Here is a 24577-nt window from a genome sequence, read left to right as displayed (position 1 = left end):
AGAAGGCAGTTGCGGAGGCAGACCAGCGGCTGCGCAGCGGGTTCATGCGCTGGTTAGGTACGGCCCGAGATCACCCTACAGGGTTCAACGGAACGAGGGCAATCTCAGAGTGTAAATTCGGGTATGGGGGAGCTGCGGAGAGAAGGTATCAGATCTGGTGGTCGGCGGCATGGTGCGATCAACGACACAAACGGGTCTCGACGTGGAGAGTGTCTACTTGTGGAGTTGGCTGAACGCAGTATCCCGGAGGAGGCGGGCGGCGATGAGCTGATCAGCTGCGGGCACCTAGACAAGAACGGACGGTGGATTGTCCAGTACCTGCCATGTGGAGACGCAGAGGGTGCGATTGCCGAGGCGAGTCGGAACTACGGCTGGCTCGACGAGGACGAAGAACATGCGCGAGGTTTTGACGCGACTCAGGGGTGCGGCACAGAAAATGGTCGAGCAGATGGACTCGCGTCGTTCATGTCGCAATGGATCGCTCTCGGTTAGGCAGGGTCCTAGCGGGAGTAGGTGACCGGGGACGGTCACAATTCGAGTATGGGGGAGATGTGGGGAGTGGCCCCCACATAGGCCCGGACAGTATGTGTATTCACCTATTTTGGGCTCTCTGGACTGTCATGTTCCTTCCGAGCACATGGACTACCTTCTTGTTCCCTCCGATACCCTACACCTTACTGTACTTCATGGACTTTGTGCGATTTGCTTTTGATTACCATATATAGTAACTAGAGACTCTTAGTCAGCTTTTGTGGCATACAGTGCCACGAAGACATGTACATACCTTAGTTCTCCCCCCTCCGAATCTAGGCAACTACGAGCACAGCTCGTCTCGCTGCTATCACATTTTCTGGAGTTGGGGGGCATCTCCCCGAGTTGGTCATTAGCGACCTAGTCGGGCCATCGAGAATCATTCGGACGGAAGCAGTGCCACGTAGTTGGAGCAACACCAGTACTACGAGATCAGGGCAAGTCGGAAGGAGTACAGGTTAGGCCAAGGACTCGCGGAACGAGCTTAGGAACCAGCGGAAGAAAATACGAACCAGCGGAAGGAAGACAGGATCCAGCAAAACGAGGACAGCGACCTGCGGAACGAGCTTAGCGACTAAGGAACAGAGCTGGCCTACTCCGCAACGAGCCGAGCGACTACGAGAGTTCAGAATAGGACGTCGGAACAGGTACAAGGAGACAGAACGAGAACGAGAACACGGAACGAGCACGAGATTGAACGCGGTACGACTCGGAGCCGTTGACTGGAAGCGAGGTTGAGGATACGAAGCACGGAAGAGGCGAGGGAGCAGCGGAACGAGTCAGGACTCAGGATGACAGCTGTAGACGAGGCCTGGAGGACCGAGGATAGGGACAGCGAGCCAGAGGTTTGGCAACGAGGTCCGTCTTTGGCACTACTCCCCTCCGAGATGCATATTCCCCGTTTCGACACACCCTCCCTTCATCCTGGAAGCCATGGATTGGCCCGCCCCTCGAACATCGTGCCCGGGGGTACTACACTCCCGAGCTACACAGCGAGTCTGTCGCATCTGGAGCGCATTGGGATCCGGTCTGCGTGTCATCCCTCGTTGGGAGCAGGGCGAACGATCGACTGCCGTCTGGCTGCGTCCTCCACAGAGTGGATGGCACGACGGTGTCACTACGCTCGTCGAGTTCGTCGAGGTCATGCGGCGTTGGCCAGGACTCCCCGAGGAACTAAAGGTTGTACCCATGAGCATATTTGACTACGACGAACAGGCTTTCGTGAGTTTTCAGCGTGCGGCGGTCACCTTCTACGTCCGTTCTTTCGTCGACACATTCCATCGCTTGCCCACGCCGCCCGCTGTAGTACCTGATGGATGGCTGTAACGTCTCGATGCCCCACTCTCACGTTTATCTCACGTATATACTGTACAATGTATCACTCACGACGTGCCGGACGTATATTTTAATTGTGTATTATCGGAGTCCCGGCCAAGACGTATGCGAAAAGACTGCGAACGCGATAAGTGTCCAATATTCCACCTTTGCCACTTAACTCGAATCGCTGCTGACTTTAAGTTCAGGTGCGATCGCATAAAAGGGGCAGCTGCGCAAGCCCTAGCCATCGTACCCGCTCCGTCCCAAGATGCCGCCGCCCGACACTCGCGTACATGACATCCTGGACAGCTACCTGCCTCCGATGGCTCGACTGCGCTCGAATCTCCTCCGATGCACCGTCTATCGCGATATCAATCATCTCGCTGTCATCAGCCTGGACGACACGCCTCAGCATCACATAGGAACGGTCTTCGGCGTAGTAAGTGTCCTTCGCATTGTGTCCGACCTCTCCGACTGAAGACTCCCATACCAGTGCACTCAACCGGCAGGCCGCAAATGCGTCAACCACCTCAAGGCTGCAACGGTACAGATGAGCGACGACGAGCTCAAACGCGTTCGTCGCGAAGTCGCGGAGCTCGAGCCACCTCCCGAACATCATGGCGGGGCGCTGTACCTGAGGGCCGAGTTACCGGAGGAAGTGGATCTAGGGCGCCGCAGGCGTGACCCCCGCCCGCCGCAGGAGACGATAACTAAATATGCGTTCATCTATATAAGGGTAAGACGACGCACACCTCTTCGAATGCACAGCTAATGGAGTGATACTAGGACGGAGATCCCCCAATCCGAGTCCCAATCGTTTGCGCTGTACGCGAAGATGACCTCGTCGAAGTCTGCTTCCGTCAGGCGATCACCTGCGATGTTTTGGGGCTGGACGAGAACGAGCACGACTACGAGACGTTTGACAAGCGTTTCTCTCGCTTCGTGTCCTGGCCTCGCACCATCGTCCCGCGGTACATACCGCGGGACGATGTGCTGGTGTATAGGCGAGTCGGTGTCCGTACTTGCCCGGGAGCGCAGAACCTCGCCTTCGGACGTCCCGACGCCCCCCTCTCCCGTCTTTACTCGAGCACATGGGAGCGAGCTCGCCGCACACTCCCGCTCATTCGCTGGTGACGACGGATGGCGCTTCTTCGCCGGGACAAGTCCTGCGTTCCGGGCGTGTCGTATCACAGCCCACCACGCCCTCGACATCGGCCGGTTCGCCTTCGCGTCGCGTTCGGCCGTCCGACCAAGCCAACGACTCGCCGAGCGTGAGGGTCTCAGCCGGGAAAAAGAGGAAGCGTGAGGAGGAGCAGCGCAGGCGCAGGGCACGCCGCGTCGTGCAGCCAAAAAAGGAAAGGGCACGATGTTCGGGCCTGACGACCTTGGCCAGGTCTGGGAGGTCTTAGCAGAAGATATATTAGTCTTAGTTTCCTAAGCGTAGCGGTAGTCAACAGACCTCGCGATCTGCTCAACCAGATTGCGATTTGCGCCCGCAACGGATCTAGATACCTTAGCACTCTTCAACGAGATTGCGATCGTCGCTGGGCAGGCTAAACGCTAAAATGATACCTCGGGTGGAACAATAGTGATCGCATTTGGTTGGGAGCTAAGCTTTCACATAACCGCTTCGCGTCGATCTGCATCTCATCTACAGTCTAGGGTCGCAATCGCTTTCTCCTTCGCGAATCGTAAGCCTGTTTGACGTTGGTTGAATTGGCGTGTGCTGACCCACTATATAAGCTCCCACCGACCTTCCACGTCGTTCAACCCCGATTCCTCTCCCTCTGCTCGCGAACGTCCAACTGCATTCACTCTCCCCTCGCTCGCGACCTTTTTTGCGCTAGACGACATGCCAGCCGAAGCTCAGCCCGCCGCCCAGCCAGCTCAGCTGCCTCCGGCTCCCCGACGTCAACTCGAAGGCCGACGACAAGAAGGTCCGCCAGCGCACGGACTGGACGGTCAACGGGCTCGACGTCGTGATGGACGGTTTCCTCAAGGACTGGAACAACCTCGCGGACACGAAGAAGGCCCGGAGGCAATTCCATGCTCGCGTCCTCAAAGACATCCTGCCGAAGTGGACACAGGAGACCGACCCAGAAGAAGTAAGCGTTTTCGATTGACGTCGAGACTTCAGACTGACAGACGTGTACTATAGGCTATCTACAACTACTTCAAGAACCACGGCGGGAAAGCATCGCACACCCGTGCGACCACCCCGACGACGTCCATATCAACTCGAAGGACCTCTTCGCGAAGTCCCGCGCCAAGGGGCCCTCAGAGCTGTGGGCGGAGGTGCCGGAGAACAAAGCGCGCATCATGCAGAACTGCGAAGGGAAAAATGAAGTCGGCGCTGGAGGTCGGCAGGCGGCGACGCGCCGCGCTCTCTTCGAGCAGCTGCTGGCAGAGGAGAAGGCGATTTGGGAGGAGAAGGCGCGTGCTCCGCTTTCCTGCGAAGCACAGGAGGCAGCCATGGCTCGGTGCGTGATTAAACACGCCTTTCATTCGTTTGCTAACTCGACCCGTACTAGCAACCGGGAAGCCTTGACGGACAGGTTGTCCGCCCTTTTCCAGGGCGCCATCGGGGACGGGGCCAACCGCGTCGGCGACGCCGTGTTCTATTGCCTCCTAGGCTTCAACGATCACCGTAAGCCTGTTCAAGTCAAGCAGTAAGTGTTCACATTGTCAACTTCATGCAGAGCTGACAGCGATTTTTCAGTATCTTCGCAGGTAACAAGCTCGCAGGACAGACCTTCCCGGCCTGGGGGGCGCCGAACTGGCGACCCAGCTTGAACGATGGAGGCAATACGTATGCGAAGTGCTTCGTAAGTAAATCTCGGCCTCACTGTACACAAATACTAACATCATACATAGCTACACGACCCCCCAACAACCCGCCGAAGAGCTCGATGAAATCGACGACGGCTTACTCTACGAGGATGGCAGGCCCATGCTACCGTCCTGGGGTGCCGACATGACGGGGCGTAAGGCGGCGGAGATCCTCTGGGCCTTCTTCCGTGGGTCATGGGGTATGTACAACCGAGTTTTGTGTTGAACAGTACTCACTGTCCTTTGCTCTGCAGCTCGTGCTCATCGCGGCGTCCCCGAGGTGCCCGTCCTCGCGCCCGAAGCTATCACCTTGCGTCTGCTGGCTCTCGAATGGCCGGCCCCCATCTTCAGCGACCCGGATGCGTTGACAGTCGTACGACTCAGCGCGTTGTGGGAGAAGATCCGCGAGAATCAGGAGAAGGACACTCACTTTGCCTTTGAAGATGCGGCCCCACAAGTCGAAGCCGCAGCCCCACAAGTCGAAGCCGCCGCACCTCAAGTCGAAGACGCGGTACCTCAAGTCGAAGACGCGGTCCCTCAAGTCGAAGACGCGGCGTCAGAAGTCGCCGAGGCGCCCCCACAAGTTGCAGACGAGCGCGCTCACGACAACGCCGTTACCGAGCCTGCGGGCGACCTCGCCATGGTAAGCCTTCACAAGCATCAATGTTTCAGTGAACTCATTCTCTGAATAGGTCGACAACTCGGTCGTTGTCGAGGGGGACGTCGACAACGACGGCCGCACCCGCAACAACGCCATGTCGGACGATGGGTCGGCGCCGGACGATGAAACGGCCAAAACCGGCAATACTACGGATGCGACTGGGATGGACGAGGACGAGGAGATTGAGGATGAGGATTGGGAGATGGTGGGGGCTCACGACGAGATTAACGGTGCGTATATGGTTGTATTTTGACAACTCTCAATGGCTCATCGACATGGATGGTTAATAGCCAACGAGGCCGAGCCTCCAAAGACTCGGAGGCGCGGGAGAGGTCGCCGCGATGGAGAGGTCGCCGGGATGGACATCGACGGCTCGGCCATCGAAGGTATGCCCGATTATCCATGCTATCTTCTGTTTGGGAGCTGAGCTCGACAACGTAGATGACGGCGCGAACAGCGCGAAGGACAGCGATACCGAGGAGCCCGCTACCAAGAAGCCGAGGGTTGCCAGTGGTCGCCGCGGTGCGCAAACATCGGCGAAGGGTGGCAATAACAACAGGTACGTGTTTTGTGTTCGTGTAAATGACGTCGACTTATTAATGTTCTTCTTGCTTGGTGTCAAGTGTCATGAAATCTCGCGCGAAGGCCTCGAAGGCCTCGGGTGGTAGTACATCGGCGCCGGCGCGAGTGCTTCGCTCGACGGCTCAAAGCTCCAAGTAAGTCCACTATTCTATTGACCTACTGTTTCTGACATTCACTGTAGGCCTAATACTCGCGCAGCCACTCGTAAGGCCTAAGTACGTCGAAGGCCCTCATGTCCTGCTCTATGCTCTTGTCTTGTCTTGTCTTGTCTTCGTCGTGATATTGACCTGTCATGTGACTCATGTCATTTATGGTAATCTGCTGTCTTCGTGAGTGATTACTTATGGCTTAGCATTGTCTCAGAGTGTTTCTTCGTGGTTGAGTAGTGGCTTTACTATGTCTTTTGTGGTTGCTTAGTACTGGCTTAGTATGTCTTTTGTGGTTGCTTAGTACTGTCTTAGCATGTCTTCGTGGTTCATCAGTACTGGCTTAGCATGTTCTCGGAGTAGTTATGTCTGCAGGATGAGCAGTTCATAGAGTTGTCTCAGCATGTTCTTATGATCAGTTTGGTAATGGATTAGATGTTGATGGAATTGTATCTGTGTGACTTAAGAGTGGATTGAGGTGAACTTTGAACTGACTTAATGTTGATTGAGTGGTGTATTATGCTTTCACTTAGGATTGACTTTGTAGTGGATTAGCTGTCATACACAGGATTAGCAATGGATAACACTTCCACTTAGAGTTGACTTTGAAGTGGATTAGTGTTTAGGCTATCCTGTCATAGACAGGATTAGCAATGGATAATGTTTTGACTTAGGATTGACTTTGAAGTAGTTAGCACTAAGCCATACTGTCATGAACAGGATTAGCAATAGATTGGGATTTGGTTTAAGACACATGAGCATTGTTAAGCACTGTCTTGAGACAGGATTAGGACTGGTATATTTTGTCTTAGTACATAGATTAGCATAGGATTATGAACATTCACATGGGTTACATTGGATTGGAACTGGATCAAAATACTCAAGTCATGATTTAGCATTGATCAGCAGGGGATTAGACATGGATTGAGCATGACTTAATGAAGATTAGTGTTCATCTCAAACCTACTTAGCCTCAACTACTTGTGAATCTATTGCCTAAGTTATGGCTAAGCATGGCTAATTCTATGGTTAGGAAATGATTAGACATGGGTCAGATGTTACTTAGCCAAGATTAATCCTCTGAGGATTAGCTTCATTGATCCTATATGGGTAATTAATTGGCTAAGCAGTTTCTCAGCAAGTCTCAGCAATGGATAAACTATGGCTAATCTATGGTTAAGTGTGTATGGATTAGCTGTACTGATTGTCCTTGGCTAAGCAAAAAGTCTAAGCAATGGATGAACAATGGATAATCCATGGTTAAACCTGTATGGATTAGCTGTACTGATCCTGCTTGGCCAAGCAACTGGCTAAGCCATAGCTTAGCACAGGATTGGGTTAAATGTGTATGGCCTTTAAGTTGATCTAAAATACAATATTGATTCAACTTAATCCGATTTAAATGCAGAAGACGGTTTCTGCCAGTAGGACCTTCCCATTGTGGCAAGGGACGAGGAACGTTGCAAGGAAGAGTGGGCTTTGCGGAGGAGGCACAAGTGGAGGCTTGAGGAAGAGATGTGTTTCGGCGCCAGTCACCCAAACGAACACCGATGTTTATGACCAGTCACCAAATAGTCTACGATTTTGTACCGGGGCTTTGCCCTTTCTCTGCATCATTTATGTTAGTATAGATATATCTACATTCATTGTGTCGGTCGTCACTGTACATTCAATGCTTTTTTGGCCGCAAACATCTTGAGGCAGACCACCGGCCGGACCGTTAGAAACCCGGCCGGTCATCGCTCGGACCATTTGGTCCCAAGTCGAAACTCAAAACCACTCAGTGACAGCAATGTGACACCACGGGGCAGCGCAACTACGACCAGCCGCGCTGAGTGGAAGCCCGCAGCCCGGGGCACCCGTTCCGAGGGCTCGGCGCCCGGCCGGATCGTTGTAACGAAGCAACCGACCACGGGTGGCACGTTCTGGAATAGAACCGGGGCGGCTTCTCCGCTCCACTCGTAGGGGCCAAGCGGCCGGCGACACAGACATCCCATATGCCCGAGTCACTTTCATCAATTCGGTGACTGGAATGTGCCCCAACCACGACACCAGGGTGGCCAAGCAATGCCTGGGCGTGAGCACGTGACTCGGATCAACGGCCGGGACGATCGAAACCTGTGATTGCCGGCCGCATCAATTGCTACGGAGCCAAAGGTGGTTCTCCCGGACCGTTGTCTGATGTCGGGTTTGTGCTTCGTTCACTAGAGGCAAATCTGCGACCGTAACGCATATTCCATCAGCTGTTCCGGCCGGATCACCGAGGACCCATCGCCGCAAACAGACAGCCGGGTGCGGGTGACGGCCAGTGGTGTGACAGTTGCACCGATGGGGGTCCAATGAATCTCATTGGTTTTTCCCCCCTGTCCACCGATATTCTCGCATCATCCGGGTGCTCCGGCCGGCCCGTTACAAACGGCCGACCTCCTTGAAGCCTTGCTTTCCAGGCTGGACGATGGCTCGACTGCCGAGGGCAAGCTCCCCTACTGTGGTGGAGGTTGCCATACAGAGGACGAGAACCAAGCGGGGAGTTAAGTCCCGCATCGTTCCCGTAAAAACGAATGTATTGCAAACACCACCGCCGACTCCTCAGCGGCGCTCGCAGCCATCCACGAGGCAGTCAAGCTGGATGAGACAGGAGCAGGATGACGAGCCTCCTAACAATATATTCCTCGATCTTTTACCAGCGCGGAAGGGGCTCCCCAGGTACGATAGTTAGATCAGCACAAGCAATGTCGGTGATGACATTATTCATTAGACTCAACCCCAAATGCTACGGGAGTGGATCCCTCTGCAAAATACATACCTCAGGTCTGTCTATGGCAGTCAAAGCCCCCAACGACCGGCCGAGAAGGCACCTTCGAGTGCGCAAGCTGCAGTAGCGGAGGCGGCGTGTGGAAGTGTTCATCGTGCATCGGTTCGCCCATTTACTGTCACACTTGCTGTCTCACCCAGCACCGCCGAACACCATTCCACCGAGTGGAGCAGTGGAGGATTGAGGGCTACTGGGCCCCTGCCTGGTTGAAGGATGTCGGGCTGTGCATCAATTTGGGTCACCGAGGTGCACCTTGCCCGGTCCCTGAGCCCTTCGCCGACGTCGATGATGACGATGAGGAACGGCCGGCCGAGGAAGAAGAAAACGACCCGGAGGCTGCTCAGGACGATCCTTTGCGACATGCCGACCCTCCACCAAGACCACCGGCGTCCATGATGACCATCGTCGACACGACCGGCATACACTTTCTGCCGGTGAGATGGTGTGGATGCGCCGGCGCGGCCAGTCATACCTCTCAGCTCCTTGACTGTGGCCTGTATCCGGCCAGTCAACGTGCCGCTCGAACGTGCTTCACATTCACCGTGCTCGATGACTTCCTGCTCGACAACCTTGAGTGCAAGACGACGGCGATGAACTACTACCGGCGTCTTCGCCGAGTCACTGATCCTGTGTTCCCCCATGAGGTGCCGGTAAGTGTGCGGTTCTCTGTAAGAGGTGCGAGGACATGGCTCACGAGTGACAAGGACCGATATTTGGAGCTCCTCAGAGTGAGTCGGGAGTGGACCCTGCTGCAAGCCAAGAAGGAGCATGGGTACGGGCCGGCTGGCGTGGGTTCCGGGGACGGTGACCTTGCAATTTCTGTGCTGCATGCCCGCAGCCCGGTGTAAATATCCCACACGAGTGGCAGGCCGACGACCGAGAGTAAGTTGATGCGTGCACGTACTCTGCGAAAGCTGACAGCGCCGGCAGCTATTTGTACGCCCGAACGTACGTCATGGACGGAAACTTCCACGCTGAGCAGATGCGGATGCGGAATCCAGGGAACGATGTTCCTCTTATGCCGGGAAAGATGTTTATGGTCAACCCCGGGCCTTATGAGGACCACCTGCTGGTGGCGAAAGAAGTCAAGATGGTGAGCTTTACCACTCGGGCAATAACGCTCGGCCCGGTGTTGACGAGCGGACAGCCCTCCACCTGCCACGATCATAAAGCGGTATCGCAGGCAAACGCCGACAGACACAAGCTGGCAGTCACCGGCATAGGTGCAACATCGTGTGCCAGACACGGCTGCTTCGTGCCTCATTCGGTGGTGAACTTTCAGAAAGGGGAGCGCCAAATGAACATGGATTACTCCCTATCAAATGCCCTCGGGTATCAATCCAAGGGCCTCACCCACGTCTACCTATGTTATGACATCATTTGCCAGTACCATGTGTATCTCGACAAACGGTTTGCGGGTAACCCCCATCTTCACATGCCCAGCGGTCTGGTGCTGTACAAGTGCATCGGCCTCTTCCACGTACACGGCCATCAGGCAGTGTGCGAGGTCCGACACTCGCTGACCTTCACAAAGGGCGCCGGCGAGGTCGACGGCGAAATCATCGAAACACAGTGGTCGACGACAAATCGTATCTCTGGCAGCACCCGGACGATGTCGACGTCTCACCGGCAGGAAACACTCGACCGGCACATGAATGACTGGAACTGGAAGAAAATGATTACCATGGGTACGTCGCCGGGGCTTCCACTGCCACATCCTCATCATCTGAACAACCGGTAGTGGCATCCCTAAGGAGGAAGATAAAGGCGAACCGGCCCCTGCTCGCCGAGATGAAACAGGACCTCTCGGCGAAGGAGTCAGGATTGAACGCCGAGACTCTGCAGAGCTGGAAGCGCGAATTGAACATCGCTCAACGCCGGCGCCTCACCAATGTGAAAGCGATGGACAAATACCTTGTGAAGAAACCAATATGTGAGTGCATGCGATAGACCCGGGCGCACGGTGACATAACTCCCTGAACATTGCAGTGCCCACTCAGACAGACCTCCTGGTACAGCTCACCGAGGCCGAAGGAAACGGTGGCCGGATTGTCGGGACTGCCGAGTGGATCGCCGAGGGCCTCAAGCTTGAGGAGCTACAGTATGTCTTGTATGCCGCAGTACGAGGTCATGCTAATGCACCAACAGACTTACCATCCGAAGAGACGTCAAGCAGCAAGGCGAAAAGATCACCAAGCCTCAGCAACTGAAGCTCGCTCAACGTCGGAAGGCCCTGGAGACACGAATCCGACGGTTTCACCGGCAAGCCAACGCAATCAGCCACCGGGCAGACTGGGGTGTTGATGAATCCGAGGCAGATGATGAGGAATGGGAGGATGAAGGCCCGGTCGTCGCCCGGGAGCCACACGGCCCATGGAGTATGTTCACCAGCCGGCCGAAGCTTCCGCACAGCGAGAACATGGCCGAGCAGACCCCGCTCGGCTCCCATCCAACTTATCTCCTGTCGTGTTTGATGATGAGAGTCTGAAACGTCTGGCCGAGCAGGAACTCACCCTTCGGCGTGGCAAGCCAATGATGCGCTCCACCAGCTCCGCCTCCTTCTCGGCCACAAGTCTTTTCAGTTTCGTACCAGCATTCGGCATGGCAAGTCCAACACCAAGCGCACCCGAGCATTCACCACAATGAACAAGCTCGACCGGGCCGTCTCTATTCATGCGTCAATCTACCGGAGGTGCAGAGCTGCCATGGTGGTCCTCGGTCTCTCAGAGGAGGAGCAACTCAAGTATCAGCGTCTCAGTAAAGAGGACCTCAATGTCACCACCGCCATCGCCGAACCAAACAAGCCCGGCCAGAGGCACAAATCGACGTCATGGATCTGGAATATCGATGTCGGAGGAGATCTCGACAGGAATGATACACTCTCAATCAGTGAGCAGTACACTCCATGCGTGTCCGCCATATGTCTCACCGGTATTATAGTTCACCGGATTCACTGGTTCCACGCACGCTCCAAAGTTGATCGCCTGGAAGAAGAGGCCGGCATCTTACGCCGGGAACTTGATTCGGTGGGGAGGTATTTCTCTCACCACGCCGAGATGTGGAGAGACCGGGCTATCCAGCACCCAGGCGATGATTATGCAGGGTTCGCTCCGTACTGCCGGAAGCGTGCCGCGATGTACGACCGTTTATACCGAGATGCTCAGCAGACGTATAGGGATGTTTATGCTGACCCGAACATTTTTACGTAGTGAGACCCGGCAGTTTATGTTAACGAATATATTGAACTTTGGCTGAATTCAGGACTGTATGTTGCGACCATGGCCTGCCGAGCAGAACGTTAAAGCTTCCGGCCGACCATGGTGCTGAAGGGTTGCCTGCAAGACAACACCGAGTACATACACCGAGGAGACTTAGTAAGCTACCCCAAGACGCCCGACCCTGGCCAATCATGTCTCAATGGCATTAACCACAACGCATACTCTCGCCCTCCTCGTCCCTTCATGTGCGAAACCACTCCGCCCGAGCACACCGCGAACCTCGGGCCGAGCGAAGCACCAAACCTCGGGCCGAGCAAGCGCCGAACCCTCGGGCCGAGCGAATTCCCGAAACCTCGGGCCGAGCATACGGCCGAAGTCTCGGGCCGAGCATACGGCCGAATCCTCGGGCCGAGCAAACGGCCGAACCCTCGGGCCGAGCAAACGGCCGAATCTCGGGCCGAGCGAACAACCGAAGTCTCGGGCCGAGCGAACAACCGAAGTCTCGGCCCGAGAGAGAGCATCCTTTCGCCGGGCGGACAGACAAGCGGGTCGCTGTGCCCAATTATGGTCTTGGTGGCGATGAAAACACCTCATTTCGTATAGAGGGACTGTCATCGCAAACTCAGTTAGAGGGACTGTCAGCACTAATCAACTCCACATAACCTGAGAGTTGTGCCCAGTCCCTGGGTGTTAGAAGGGTTATCCAATATATGACTTTCAGTTGTGAGAAGGAGGCAGCACAGCATGATGTATTACAAAAGAGAGCAAGATGACAGAACATTAACTCAGGTATCAATCAAATGGTCCCGGATCTCCACCCAATCAATGAGCATCATGAGGAATGCCAGCCGGCCGTCCATCTCCGGCATCTCCACACTTTCTCGGCTGTTCTCATGGGTCACCGACATGACCACATGCCCGAAGAAATACCGGTTGATTGTGTATGCATTCGGGCGGAAGGGCACTACCTCGGCGTGGCTGCAACATTTAGTCAGTAAAAACGGAGAGGATGAACCGTGGGATTTGCTCACGCGGTTGAAAATGCAAACACCATCAACTCTCCCCTCAGCCAGGGATATGGTCCAGAGCGGGGATGCTATTGTGTATCAGCCAAGGGAGATTGTCTCGGCCGGCCGATGACTTACCATATCCAGGGCCATGCTGAGTGAACAGTATTTTGGTTGGTGGATGATGTGCAAGAGGAACTGTCCACCACTAATGCGCCACAGTGACACACAACCCTGGGAAGATCCCCGTGTCGGCAAACGCTTGGCACGTGTGTTGTGACGCTTAACCTTATGCGGAGCCGCCGGTGGTGCCTCAGCACGTGCGAGCCACACCGGGCATGTGATGGGTGTGTGTGGCTTGTTGAAGATAACGATCGTATCATTTGCTCTTAACCTTCATTGCCGAAGCGCACCGAGCACCACAACACCCCGCTACTTTCCAATCACTGCTGCACTATGCGTTCCACTCTCGGCCCTCTTCTCAACAGTACCGCAAAGGACCTTCTCGGCAAGTTCGCCCGGCAGGAGTTGCGCCCGACGGGCAATGGAGAATTACCATACATAGCAATGATCCATTATACGGTGCGATCAATCCATACTTACGTGTCTGCACCATAGTAACCACTGATGCACTAGTCGCTGGCGGCCATGATGCTCGGCTTCGAGCGGCTGATGAAGCCTGATGTGGCCGAGGAACTGGGTCTCGGGGAAGTGATGGACAAGTACTGCACGATCATGCTGCCGGAGGGTAAGACCCAGGAGGAGGTCCTGGTGGACATGATCCTCGGCTTCCGAGCAGCGGATGTCGCTCAACCGCCGCAGCCGGAGACATCCTCGCTGCACGCCGAGCACTCTGGTGAACCAGGTAACTGACCAATTCTCTCCGGCCTTTCCGGATATTCATGCCACAACAGAGGGGCAGGTCGGTGCTTGGATGGAAGATCCGCCTCAAGTCCGGGATCAAATCGAAGATGCGCTCGATGACATCACGACCGAGCAGGCCAAAATCCAAGAGATGGTCGCCGAGCAATTGAAGGCCGCCCAACAGCAACTCCAGCATCTTGATGGCCGGCTGCATGTGGAGAAGCTCCGGGTAGGTTTTACACAGCACATTCACATTACATGGGACTTATACAATAAAAACTAGGACGAAGTGAGAGCTCACACCGACCGCATCCACCTCCCTGTGCTCCCAAAAATACCCGAGCCAGGTGTGATCTCACCGGAGAACATGCCCCCAAACGTGCCAGTCCAAGCCCTGAATTGGTTGGACAGTCTCGGCGAATCGATGGCCGGCATGGATCTATACATCCAGGCAGAGGTGGATTACTGGCGGGCGGTGGACCGAGTGAAGGCGGCCGAGTTAGCGGTCTTGCAGCCAGGAGAAGCGCCGAGTGCCGCGGCGGGCTCTTCGCCACCCCGTCCTGTCTCAGAGTCGCATGATGGATAGTCGGGATGTCCCATTAGTGTACAGTCGTGTTGGCACCGGTATTTACATCTCGTGATATGACAGGGAAGGCTTTGATGTTCTTATGTGCACCGGCCGGCCGAATCAAACACCGGCAGAACGATTGGGCAGCAAGGCAGCTGGCTAGGCCAGACTGTCTGCTATACCTGTACAGTTATTGTGAAGATGAAACCGCCGAGCACATCAACAGTTCCATATATATTGTAAACACAGTGTAAGGTTATACAGCTACTCCGAGTCCATCCGCCAATCCGCCGGGGGAGCGTTTGTCCATGCATGTACCGCCTCACGCATATAGTAAGATAAGCACAAGCGCTCCTGGGTCGATTGCCGTACGGCATGAGGTATGCGACAGCCAGAAAATACCTCCATAGTGCCACTGTAGTATGGCATCTTCATTCCCAAAGTAGGATACTCCATATGCAAGGTCTTGTCTCCGCCGAGCGTGAGAATCATATCGTACCAGTGCTTCGCCGAGAGTACGTCTCGGTGAAGTGGACTGGCCCGGTTGGCAATCACCGATAAGGCGTTGAATGGCGTGTTCCATATCTCGGCGACGCTAGCGCGGTCCGGGTCGTTGCGCAGTGCATTGATCGACGCCACGCCACTTGCATAGAGGTCCGGATGGAGTATCTCGAGCATCGCCGAGAGGATGATATGGGGGTGCTCCATCGCCGAGAGCCACGGTCGGGCGAGCGAGGTCGGTTCCCTCAGCAGCCGCGATACCTGGGGTGGACCTGTAGTACCCTGTTGCGGATTAATACAACATATGATGATCAGTACGCCATGGATGCCCACCGTATGACCCTGCTGAAACCAGCCGGGCGAGGCAGACAAGCACGACGGCGGGAAGATTGGACATTCATCCGCATTGCGGTAGTTGTTGATATCTTGTCTCCACTTCTCGGTGGTGGTAGGGGGGTAGCGGAGGAACAGCGGTTCCAGTTGACCTGCGGTGTCCCATATGAACTGCTGCTTGATTGTTAACAACCAGTGTGATGTCTGCCGGGCGATCTCGCATACCTGGTAGTACGGTGTGATTACGCCGGGGAGATGCCACAAAAGAATCCGGCCTGCGCTATCCTCGATGGTCGCAGGCTCCTTGCACGCCTCGTACTGTACGTTCTCGGCTTCTTCATCGCTCGGTGTTGTCATCGGATAAGTCAATGCGTCCCATTCAACGCTCCCTCCAAGTGGAGTGTTAGCCAAGCTTACGATTGCGGTCAATGGAAGCTCACTTCGGTTACAATAAGCCTGAGCTAACATCTTGCCAGCATTCGTCGCCTGGCGTATCATATACACATCCAGGAAGAGACCTGGAAGTGGCTCGGGCTTCATCGCCTGGCCCTCCTGCATGCGAGACAGCCAGTGTAAATATGTCCCCTTCAGGTAGGAACGAAATTGGGTGCTGATCTGTGCGGTAGTCATGTTGGAGAGTGGGGGGGGGGATTGGAGAAGAGTTGCGCAACAAGTTTGCACGATGTGGAGGACCTGATGGGCAACATGTGGTGACCATGTGTTTGCCTCATGTTTGTAGGCATGTGATGTTGTCAGTGCTCAAGTGACCCCGGCTAGGTGCTGGTTCATGCATGCGCCATCTCATGTGATGTCACGTTGTCTGGATGATTGCCCTTAACAATTCTGGTGCCGATTTGGCCGGCAGGATCATTGATATGAGCCCCGGCCGGACCGTAGGAAGCCTATTTCTTTTGAGGCCTCCGGCCGGAACGTTGACCTGGTTGCCGGCCGGAACGTTGGGTATGCATCCGGCCGGACCGTAGGAAGCCTATATTTTTCGAGGCCTCCGGCCGGGACGTTGACCTGGTTGCCGGCCGGAACGTTGGGTATGCATCCGGCCGGACCGTAGGAAGCCTATTTTTTTCGAGGCCTCCGGCCGGAACGTTGACCTGGTTGCCGGCCGGAACGCTGGGTCTGTGTCCGGCCGGACCGTAGGAAGCCTATTTTTTTCGAGGCCTCCGGCCGGGACGTTGACCTGGTTGCCGGCCGGAACGCTGGGTCTGTGTCCGGCCGGACCGTAGGAAGCCTATTTTTTTCGAGGCCTCCGGCCGGGTCGTTGACAAGGGGTCCGGCCGGAACGCTGGGTCTGTGTCCGGCCGGACCGTAGGAAGCCTATTTTTTTCGAGGCCTCCGGCCGGGTCGTTGACAAGGGGTCCGGCCGGAACGCTGGGTCTGTGTCCGGCCGGACCGTAGAAAGCCTATTTTTTTCGAGGCCTCCGGCCGGGTCGTTCGCCTGAGGTCCGGCCGGAACGTTACACCACAGGCCGGCCGGACCATTCCTAACCACCACCCTCCCTCCGGCCGGTTCGTTGCTGCCGGCGGCCGCTCCGAACGGTGGACCCGGAGTGCTCCGGCCGAGCCCGGGTCCACCGTTACAAACGGGCCAAATGCACTCCGGGTGGACCGTTCGAAACGTGATTTCCCACTCATTAGGCTCCCCGGTTGCTTTCTTCCGAATCTGCAGCAACTATTTGTACAAATGTGCGACTGGGTAGGAACCAGACCACATGGAATGTTCTTCGACCTCCTTTCCTCCTATACCAGCATTACGGGTCTGCGACTCTGGCGGTGTCGCTTCCGCAGTGCGGCGGAACTCCGTAGGATTCTCAATGCACTACCCGGCCTTAAAGACCTCATGCTCTGCGACATCATGCTGCAGCACCTACACATGCCCGACTTGGTGCCTGACTATGTCCCTTCGTCTCGCAACAAGCTAGAAAAAGTTGTTCTTCAAATTTCCCGCCCATCCTCGGACGATGACAATCATAGTGACATGACGGTTCCTCGAGACCTGTTGGATGTCTGTGCCACGCACCCAACCGTGGTCGACCTAGACATAGACCTGCTCTACTGTTCCTCGCTTTCGCATCTTCATCGATCTCTATGTCGTTTCCCCAATCTGTCCTGCTTGCTGGTACGCGGGGAGTTCAGCTCATATGGCAATCCTGCTTCGGCGGAAGACATGGCCCTGTATGCAGAACATTCTCTCACCCGCCCACTGTCGGCTTTCCAACTCGTCCACGTACCCGCCATGTCGTGGGCATCGCCGCTTCTCAAGCTGGTATCGACCCCACGAGCATGCAGTCAACTGGAAACCCTGAGGTTCAGCATCTCACCAGAGGGTGGCCGATTTGCAGAGCTCGTACCGCGTATCACAGAGGTACTGCGTGTCACAGGAGCTAAGCTCAAGACGTTCACATGGAATTGCTTTATTGATGACGGTAAAGGCACTATTCGCCCGTTATTATGCCTGCGATCGCTCATCGAGACTGCTGTAGCCTCGATCCATGATGTTATACCGCGACTCACAGCAAACACATCACTCACGGAACTGAGCATGGGCTTCTCCTGCACATTATCACCGCCGGGGGTCCAGAGAGTTCTGGGTTTCTTGCTATACGGCATCCAATCCCCGCATCTGGAGTCACTCTACATCTCCTTCGAAATGTTTGTCCACTCCAAGACATCTCAAAATGGAAACGAGGTATCACTCGCCGAGACAGACCCTATCGACTCTATCTCGACCTTCCATGCCATCCTTTCTCGCCCCGTCTTTGAGCGGCCCTCTAATTCTGGCCGCATAAGTATCTGCTTCAGAACCGACAAGTCACAAGAGGGTTTTGCCATGTTGTCCGCAATGAAGCCTTACATCAACACTCTGTTCGCGCCATGGCTAGATCGCGAAGCCGTAGAGCTCCATTTCATGCCTAACGCGGATGGTGAATATATCTATGATACAGTGCTACGCTAGTGAGTATTACTATCATGACTCCGTCGTCCTGCTCGGTATGCTCATCCACTCGACTAGAGATACGTCAACGTCACGGAAATACGTGACATGGAGTCGCTTGTGTTCGCGATGGACGACGGTTACGGTCATGCTGGACACAGCGTACGTTGTATCATGAGTTCCGTGCTCCTATATATCCCAGGTTTCGTGACGCGTTCGCGGTCGTCAACTGTCAGTATTGACAACGCCCCGCCGTCCGAAGCCACGGAGGTATACGACGCGAGTCGGAGCTAGAACGCTAGCCATAATCTGGGCATGCCGAGTGTTCGATATCAGTGTTGTACCTGCAGGTGGGGGTAGCGGAAAGAGAGAAAGTCAAACAGTGCCCGCGCATGCTCTCTTCCACTCCGTCTTCAATGTTACAACTGAGCAATGCCTCTCCATTGGATAATCGCATTGATTTACCCACGAATATTCGTCAGCGTGGCTTGGTGTGATACATAGAGCGTACTGTAACGGTACACCAGACGGACGGTATTAACGGCGCTGCCAACGGTCGATGTCGATGATCGACCATCGACCATCTGCACAACAAACCTGACAAGGTATCTGAACACGGGATACGGTATGGGATATCCAATGAGATATTTTGAATATCCTGTTGTGGGATACTGTATTGTGGGATATGGAAAGTTTAGATACTTGAAGTATCCCGGAATGGAATACTTTGAATTTCCTCCACACAGTATCACAGGCCGGGATATGGTGAGATGTTCTTAAAATATCCCCAGTGCGCTTGCAGCCACTGTGACAATGACATCCATTTTTGTACAACCATTGCGCACAACCATATTCCCCGCTTTCATTGTCCAGCGCCATGCACGGTCACGGACATGTCACGCTGGAGTTACCGGAAAGGGTAATTGTGGCTCCCTGCCGCGTCAGGCCGTGGCCAGTCACGGTACTGTGTGTCGCGTCGTGGGCGCGTCATGTCACCGTACGGTATGGCAAGGGGCGTCCAAAACTCTAATTCACTGCATCGACCCCTGAAAAGTGCGAGGCAGGACCCCGAAAACCAGACCCCCAACCAACCACTTTTAGCGCCCACAGGCCGCGAGGTGAAGAAAACAGAAGACACTCGCAACCACCTGGTAACAATCATAGGCGCTAGCTAGAAGGCAAACAATGAATGTTGACTCATTTTGGATGTATTGCCTTACCTCTTGCTGAAGGGAAACCAACGAAGCCAAAAGAGATGCGCTAGTTCGGGCTCGCCACAGTGACCGAGGCTGGAGGCGTGTCGATGCTGACTAAGAATGCTGGTTGTGTTTCTCATCACGTGCGACAGCTGTCCGGTCTGTCTACAATGAAGCCGTCTCATTCTTGACATTCGTACTTTTCACATCCATTATTAGTGCAGCAGGGATGCGGCCTGACAACTTTTACAATCATCGCGAGATGCTGAACAACGGTAGGTGGAAAAGTGGGCGGAAAAGTGGGCGCGGGTGTATTTTCTGGACCCCTGGCACTCGCCCGGGGTTGGGTCGGGGGTGGTCGATTCAGTGAATTAGAGTTTTGGACGCCCCTTGCGGTATGGCATGGCGCGGTACAGTACGGCGCGGTATGGTATAGTGTGGTGTGGCACGGCATGTCATGTCATGTCACGGTATGGTATGGCACGGCGTGGCACGGTATAGCGCGTCGTGTCATGGCACGGCATGGCATGGCGTGTCATGGCACGGCATGGCATGGCGTGTCATGACACGCTACGGTATGGCACGGCACGGCACGGCGCGTCGTGTCATGTCACGGTACGGTACGGCGTGTCATGGCACGGTACGGCGCGTCATGGCACGGCGCGGCGCGTCATGTCACGGCGTGGTACGGCGTGCCGTGTCATGACACGGTGCGGGTAAGTATGGTGCTTATGCCGTGCGACTCGCGCCAGTGGCACGGCAAGCACGAACGCGCGAGCGGCGGGTACGGTCACGCCACACAGCACGCCATACCGTACCACGCCGTGACATGACGCGCCGCGCCGTGACGCGCCGTACCGTGCCATGACACGCCGTACCGTGCCATGACACGCCGTACCGTGCCATGACACGACGCGCCGTACCGTGCCATGCCGTGCCATACCGTGACACGACGCGCCGTGCCATGCCATGACACGCCGTACCGTGCCATGACACGCCGTACCATGACATGCCACGCCACACCGTACCGTGCCATGCCATGACATGACACGCCGTACCGTGACATGACGCGCCATGCCATACCATGACACGAGGCGACGCACCGCGACACATCAAACCGCGACGCGCAACGCACCATACCGCGTACCGCAACTCGCCCCGGCGGCAGCGGGGAGCCACAGTTGCCTTTTCCGGTAAGTGACGGCTCGGGCCTGCGGCGTGACATGTCCGTGACTACGCGTGCCGCTGGACAATGAAAACAGGCTACGTGGTTATGGGCGATGGTTAGACGGAAACGGACATCATTGTCACGGTGGCCAGAGATATTTTAAACATGCCTCAACATATTCCGGCCTGCGATACTGTGTGGGGGAAACTCAAAGTAATTCATTCCGGGATACTTTAGGTATCTAGACTTTCCATATCTCCGATCACAATATCCCCGAACGGGATATTCAAAATATCTTATTGGATATCCCGTACCATATCCCGTGCTCAGATACCATGTCGCGTTTGTTGTGCTGTGGACTGCGGTCTGTCGTCACGGTGTCGCGTGTGGACTCGGCTTGGAGTCGATCTGTGCCCACCACCTGTGCATTCACTGTCAGTGTTTGGCTGGTAGATGGTAGCGACACATGCCTCGTCATATCTAGCCTTCGCGAGGAATCCCATATCACGAAACGCCCCCAGCGCGATCGACCCGGTCATGCTAGATCGTCGATACGACATTGCATCCCCTACCGGACATGGCGAGGTCTTTTTTCATCCTGAGTCCTGCGAGTATGACCTGACCGCACTCCAGGATCGCCGCGCACGTCTTCGAGGATGCGAGAATGCCTGTGTGCAAACGTGGCACAAGGTACGCTTCGGTGTCGTTGAGAACAGAGCAAGCACAGGGTCCCTTTGCGAGTCAGACATCTATGTCTACCGGTGAGTTGAGTCTCGACGGCGTTCACAATCGCACCCACGAACAGACCGCCGACTTCCGTGCCAGATCTGTGCGCCTCTATGACACAGTCGCGATACTCCGTATCGCTAATCCCGGCGACCCTTGAAGTTCGATAGCTCGAACGTGAGCTTGAAGATATACGTGAGCTACATGCATCGCCTTGACGCACTACTCACTAGTCACTGATGCCCAATGTCCATCACGCCATGACACTTCCAGCAACATCCGACTTCTTCCATCGCAGGGCGCATCTCGCGAGGAAACTGGAGTCTGCACGCCTCTGCACGCGCATCCTGACTTGGGTAGTGAATCCGATGGACTCAGATGCGCAGACCCGCGAATACTGGCGTGACGAGCCGTCATAGCATAACTGAGGGTTGAACGTTGAGCATGTGAAGCAGAGTATGTCTAGAAAGATAGGCAGAGCGTGAGTAGAACGATGTACAATTTGGGGAACACTCGCAGGAGGGAGGAGGAGGAAGAGTCTACTGGCAGCCACCGGGAACGCAGTGGTCCCATGCCGGTGCTTCTCGCTCGACTCGGACATGGCGGCCATGCACGTATTAGTCTCCCCAGGCAGACGTAGACAATTCCTTCAACCTTCGTCCTCAGGATATCCTTGTCTGACCATGTAGGCGCCAAATTGAAAGCGTGCCCTTGGCTCCTGATCCTCCTCACATATGCCTCCTCATGTTTTTGAGCAGGCTCGCCGCAATAGCGTCACGGTCGACCCATTGGCCATGCTCGAGGTCGGCCTCACGATCGGCTTACCCCATGGCAGTACTTGATAATCTACCTAGCATTCTCAGGCCTCGTGTGGGACGCCGACGTATAACGGCTCGAACCTATTGCATCACGGTACGTGCATTCCACCCGAACTTGTACACGCGTGTACGATATGTACAGAGCCCGCTGCATCACCCCTTTTCGAAGGCTCGTACAGGTTCGCTGAGTTAGCGCGAGCGGGACAACAAAGACGTACTAAGCCGGAGTCTTTCTAACCACCCAATCACTACCTACAGACTCGTTCAGAGAATCGAGGTACGGTTCGTGCCACGCATCCAAACATTTAGCTCACCGGCTCCATTCTTCGAGTAGCTTCTAGTGTACCGAGTTCCTGCTCACGTTCTCATTGCAAGAACACCATCTGAGCAGTCATGGTGAGCTTCCATAGTTGTCAGTAGCAGAAAAGGTATTCCTAATGAATCGTTTAACTTATGTAGATACTTTCTACTCGTCGGAGTCCCGGACGCAGTCTGAGTGCGACCGGTCCTGGCGCGAACTCCGATAAACACCGAGGCACTCGTTTCTGCAAGAGCGGCTCTCGGACTTGAAGGCGGAAGGTCTGGACTCTGGACTATAGAGGCCTCACAGTGAGGTTCGCAGACGTACTTGTGAACTGTATCAGCAGCAGCAGAAGCGGCGCCCGGTGAGCTCTGTCACGCACCAATCCTTCCTTCGTCCCGGCTATGACCACCTTCACATTCATTTGGTAAGTCGTGTCTCCCTCATGCTACTGCGGATGTTCTGAACTTTTTGAAATGGCTCAGAGGCTCTATCTTCTCAATGTATATGGATATATCATTCCATCGTGACCCCCGTTGGCGAACCTTCTGAGAACGCAGCCTCGTAATAGCGTCGTGTTTCGTTGTGATCAATGGACATTTATGACGGTCAGTATTCGTACTTCTCCTGTGATGCATGCATGAGCCGCCTGTCTCTGATTCTGAGTTGTATTACGTATATCCGAGTGAGCTCGAGCTCCACGCGAATGCGGTAGCTCGAGTTACTTACCATTGGATGACTCGTCGCGTCGTGTGGGGCACTGGTGGCAGGTGTGCGGAGAAGGCGTGGTCTTCAAACACCTGCCCTCCTTTACGTGTCTGTGAAGAAGTGTCTGCGAAGCCAGGGAGGAAGACACCGCAGTGTATACAAAATGCTGACGTCCGCGTAGCAGGACCTCATACGCTGTCCTCCCACCTGAAGCCTCCACTGTGGCCATATCGCACAAGAACATACCTACACAATATGCAGAGGTATGCGGCGTCCAGTACGGTCGACTTGGTTGGCTCAATGTCGTCTTTAGCCGCACTGTTCGATACATCGTCATCGGCGCCGCCGCAGGCGCGGTAGTCCTGCCAATCGCTCTCCCTGCCATTCTCGGAGCAATTGGCTTTACGGCGACGGGCGTGCTGCTAGGTGCGGTGCTCAGTGGCTGAAATCGTGCTGAACAGACACTAACCCTCAGTGTTGTCTGCAGGTTCTACCGCGGCTGCTATACAATCTGCGATGGGCGCCTCTGTCCCTTCCGGCTGCCTCTTCGCGCAGGCTCAGTCGGCAGCAATGGGCGGTATTCCACTCTCGTGGATTTTGTGTGCTATTATCGTTGGAGCTATTATCGGGGGTTTATTGGGTGCATTAGCCGCTTGGCTCGGGGACATTCTGGCCCCTCACATCCCTCATATGATGCGTACGGCTCGAACGGCCTTGAGTCACGTTGCACGGGGAGTGAGATACCTGGGGTTGAGGGTGAGAAGTTGGTTCTGAGACACTCTTGGCACCTGCGCAACCCGAGTCGCAATCCGAGTCGGCCGGCCAGAGCTAAAGCAGCGGCTGATTCGGAGGGCGGAGGATGGTGGCCGTTGACGCGTTGTGGTGATTGCGAGTCCCCGATGCGTAGACGACGCGGAAGGGAATTCTAGGTATCGGTGAAAACGATGGGCGGGGGTCGTTGGTGCGAGTTGACGGCTGCGGAAGGAGGGAGCGAGGTCTCTGGTACCTCGCGGAGGAGAGGGAGGTCGAGATGATACGATAAACACCTCCCCTGTCCTGTCCGTGGGCGTATATCGGCCTTCCTAAGCCTGCTGCGCTCGACGATTTTCCTTCCGACGATCCTAAGCCTGTCGCGTCCTTCTTCCTAAGCCTGAGCCTAACCCTGACGAGCTTCCTTAGCCTGAAGTTCCTCCTAATACGAGACCTGAAGCCTGAGATTGCCCGTCGCAACCTAGATACGGAGTCCTGAGAGGTAGTGGTAGGTAACTAACTCCCCCTTCCCTCCGCCCCGTCCTCCTAGCCCCCTTCCGCTGCCTTTCCCACGTCCCTACCTCGCTG

At 55.3% G+C, this 24577-nt stretch overlaps 3 protein-coding genes across 3 annotated transcripts; all 3 read left to right on the top strand.

The window, feature by feature from the left end:
* Positions 1-12198: 12198 nt before the first annotated feature.
* Positions 12199-12702, top strand: B0H18DRAFT_1129202 (uncharacterized protein; the record flags this gene model as incomplete). Its single annotated transcript, XM_048035400.1, has 1 exon — positions 12199-12702. One exon carries the CDS (start codon positions 12199-12201, stop codon positions 12700-12702), a length of 504 nt encoding a protein of 167 aa, XP_047884759.1.
* A 231-nt stretch (positions 12703-12933) lies between these two features.
* B0H18DRAFT_962599 (uncharacterized protein) lies at positions 12934-14556 on the top strand (the record flags this gene model as incomplete). Its single annotated transcript, XM_048043123.1, has 5 exons — positions 12934-13089; positions 13515-13688; positions 13743-13971; positions 14021-14199; positions 14254-14556. The coding sequence occupies 5 exons, from the start codon at positions 12934-12936 to the stop codon at positions 14554-14556; spliced, it is 1041 nt and encodes a 346-aa protein (XP_047884758.1).
* A 7623-nt stretch (positions 14557-22179) lies between these two features.
* On the top strand, positions 22180-24115 carry B0H18DRAFT_1064999 (uncharacterized protein). Its single transcript, XM_048031171.1, has 4 exons — positions 22180-22215; positions 23393-23502; positions 23553-23665; positions 23727-24115. Exons 1-4 carry the CDS (start codon positions 22207-22209, stop codon positions 24011-24013), a joined length of 519 nt encoding a protein of 172 aa, XP_047884757.1. The 5' UTR covers positions 22180-22206; the 3' UTR covers positions 24014-24115.
* Positions 24116-24577: the final 462 nt, after the last annotated feature.

The sequence above is a fragment of the Fomitopsis serialis genome, assembly GCF_022376445.1.
Source record: "Fomitopsis serialis strain Sig1Antser10 chromosome Unknown B0H18scaffold_375, whole genome shotgun sequence".
Classification (NCBI taxonomy): domain Eukaryota; kingdom Fungi; phylum Basidiomycota; class Agaricomycetes; order Polyporales; family Fomitopsidaceae; genus Fomitopsis; species Fomitopsis serialis.
This window is presented reverse-complemented; position numbering and strand designations above follow the sequence as displayed.

Coding starts and splice junctions, on each gene's coding strand:
- B0H18DRAFT_1064999 (XM_048031171.1), top strand. Junction 23,503..23,552: donor TACCTACACAATATGCAGAG/GTATGCGGCGTC, acceptor TGTCGTCTTTAG/CCGCACTGTTCGATACATCG. Junction 23,666..23,726: donor GGCGACGGGCGTGCTGCTAG/GTGCGGTGCTCA, acceptor TGTTGTCTGCAG/GTTCTACCGCGGCTGCTATA.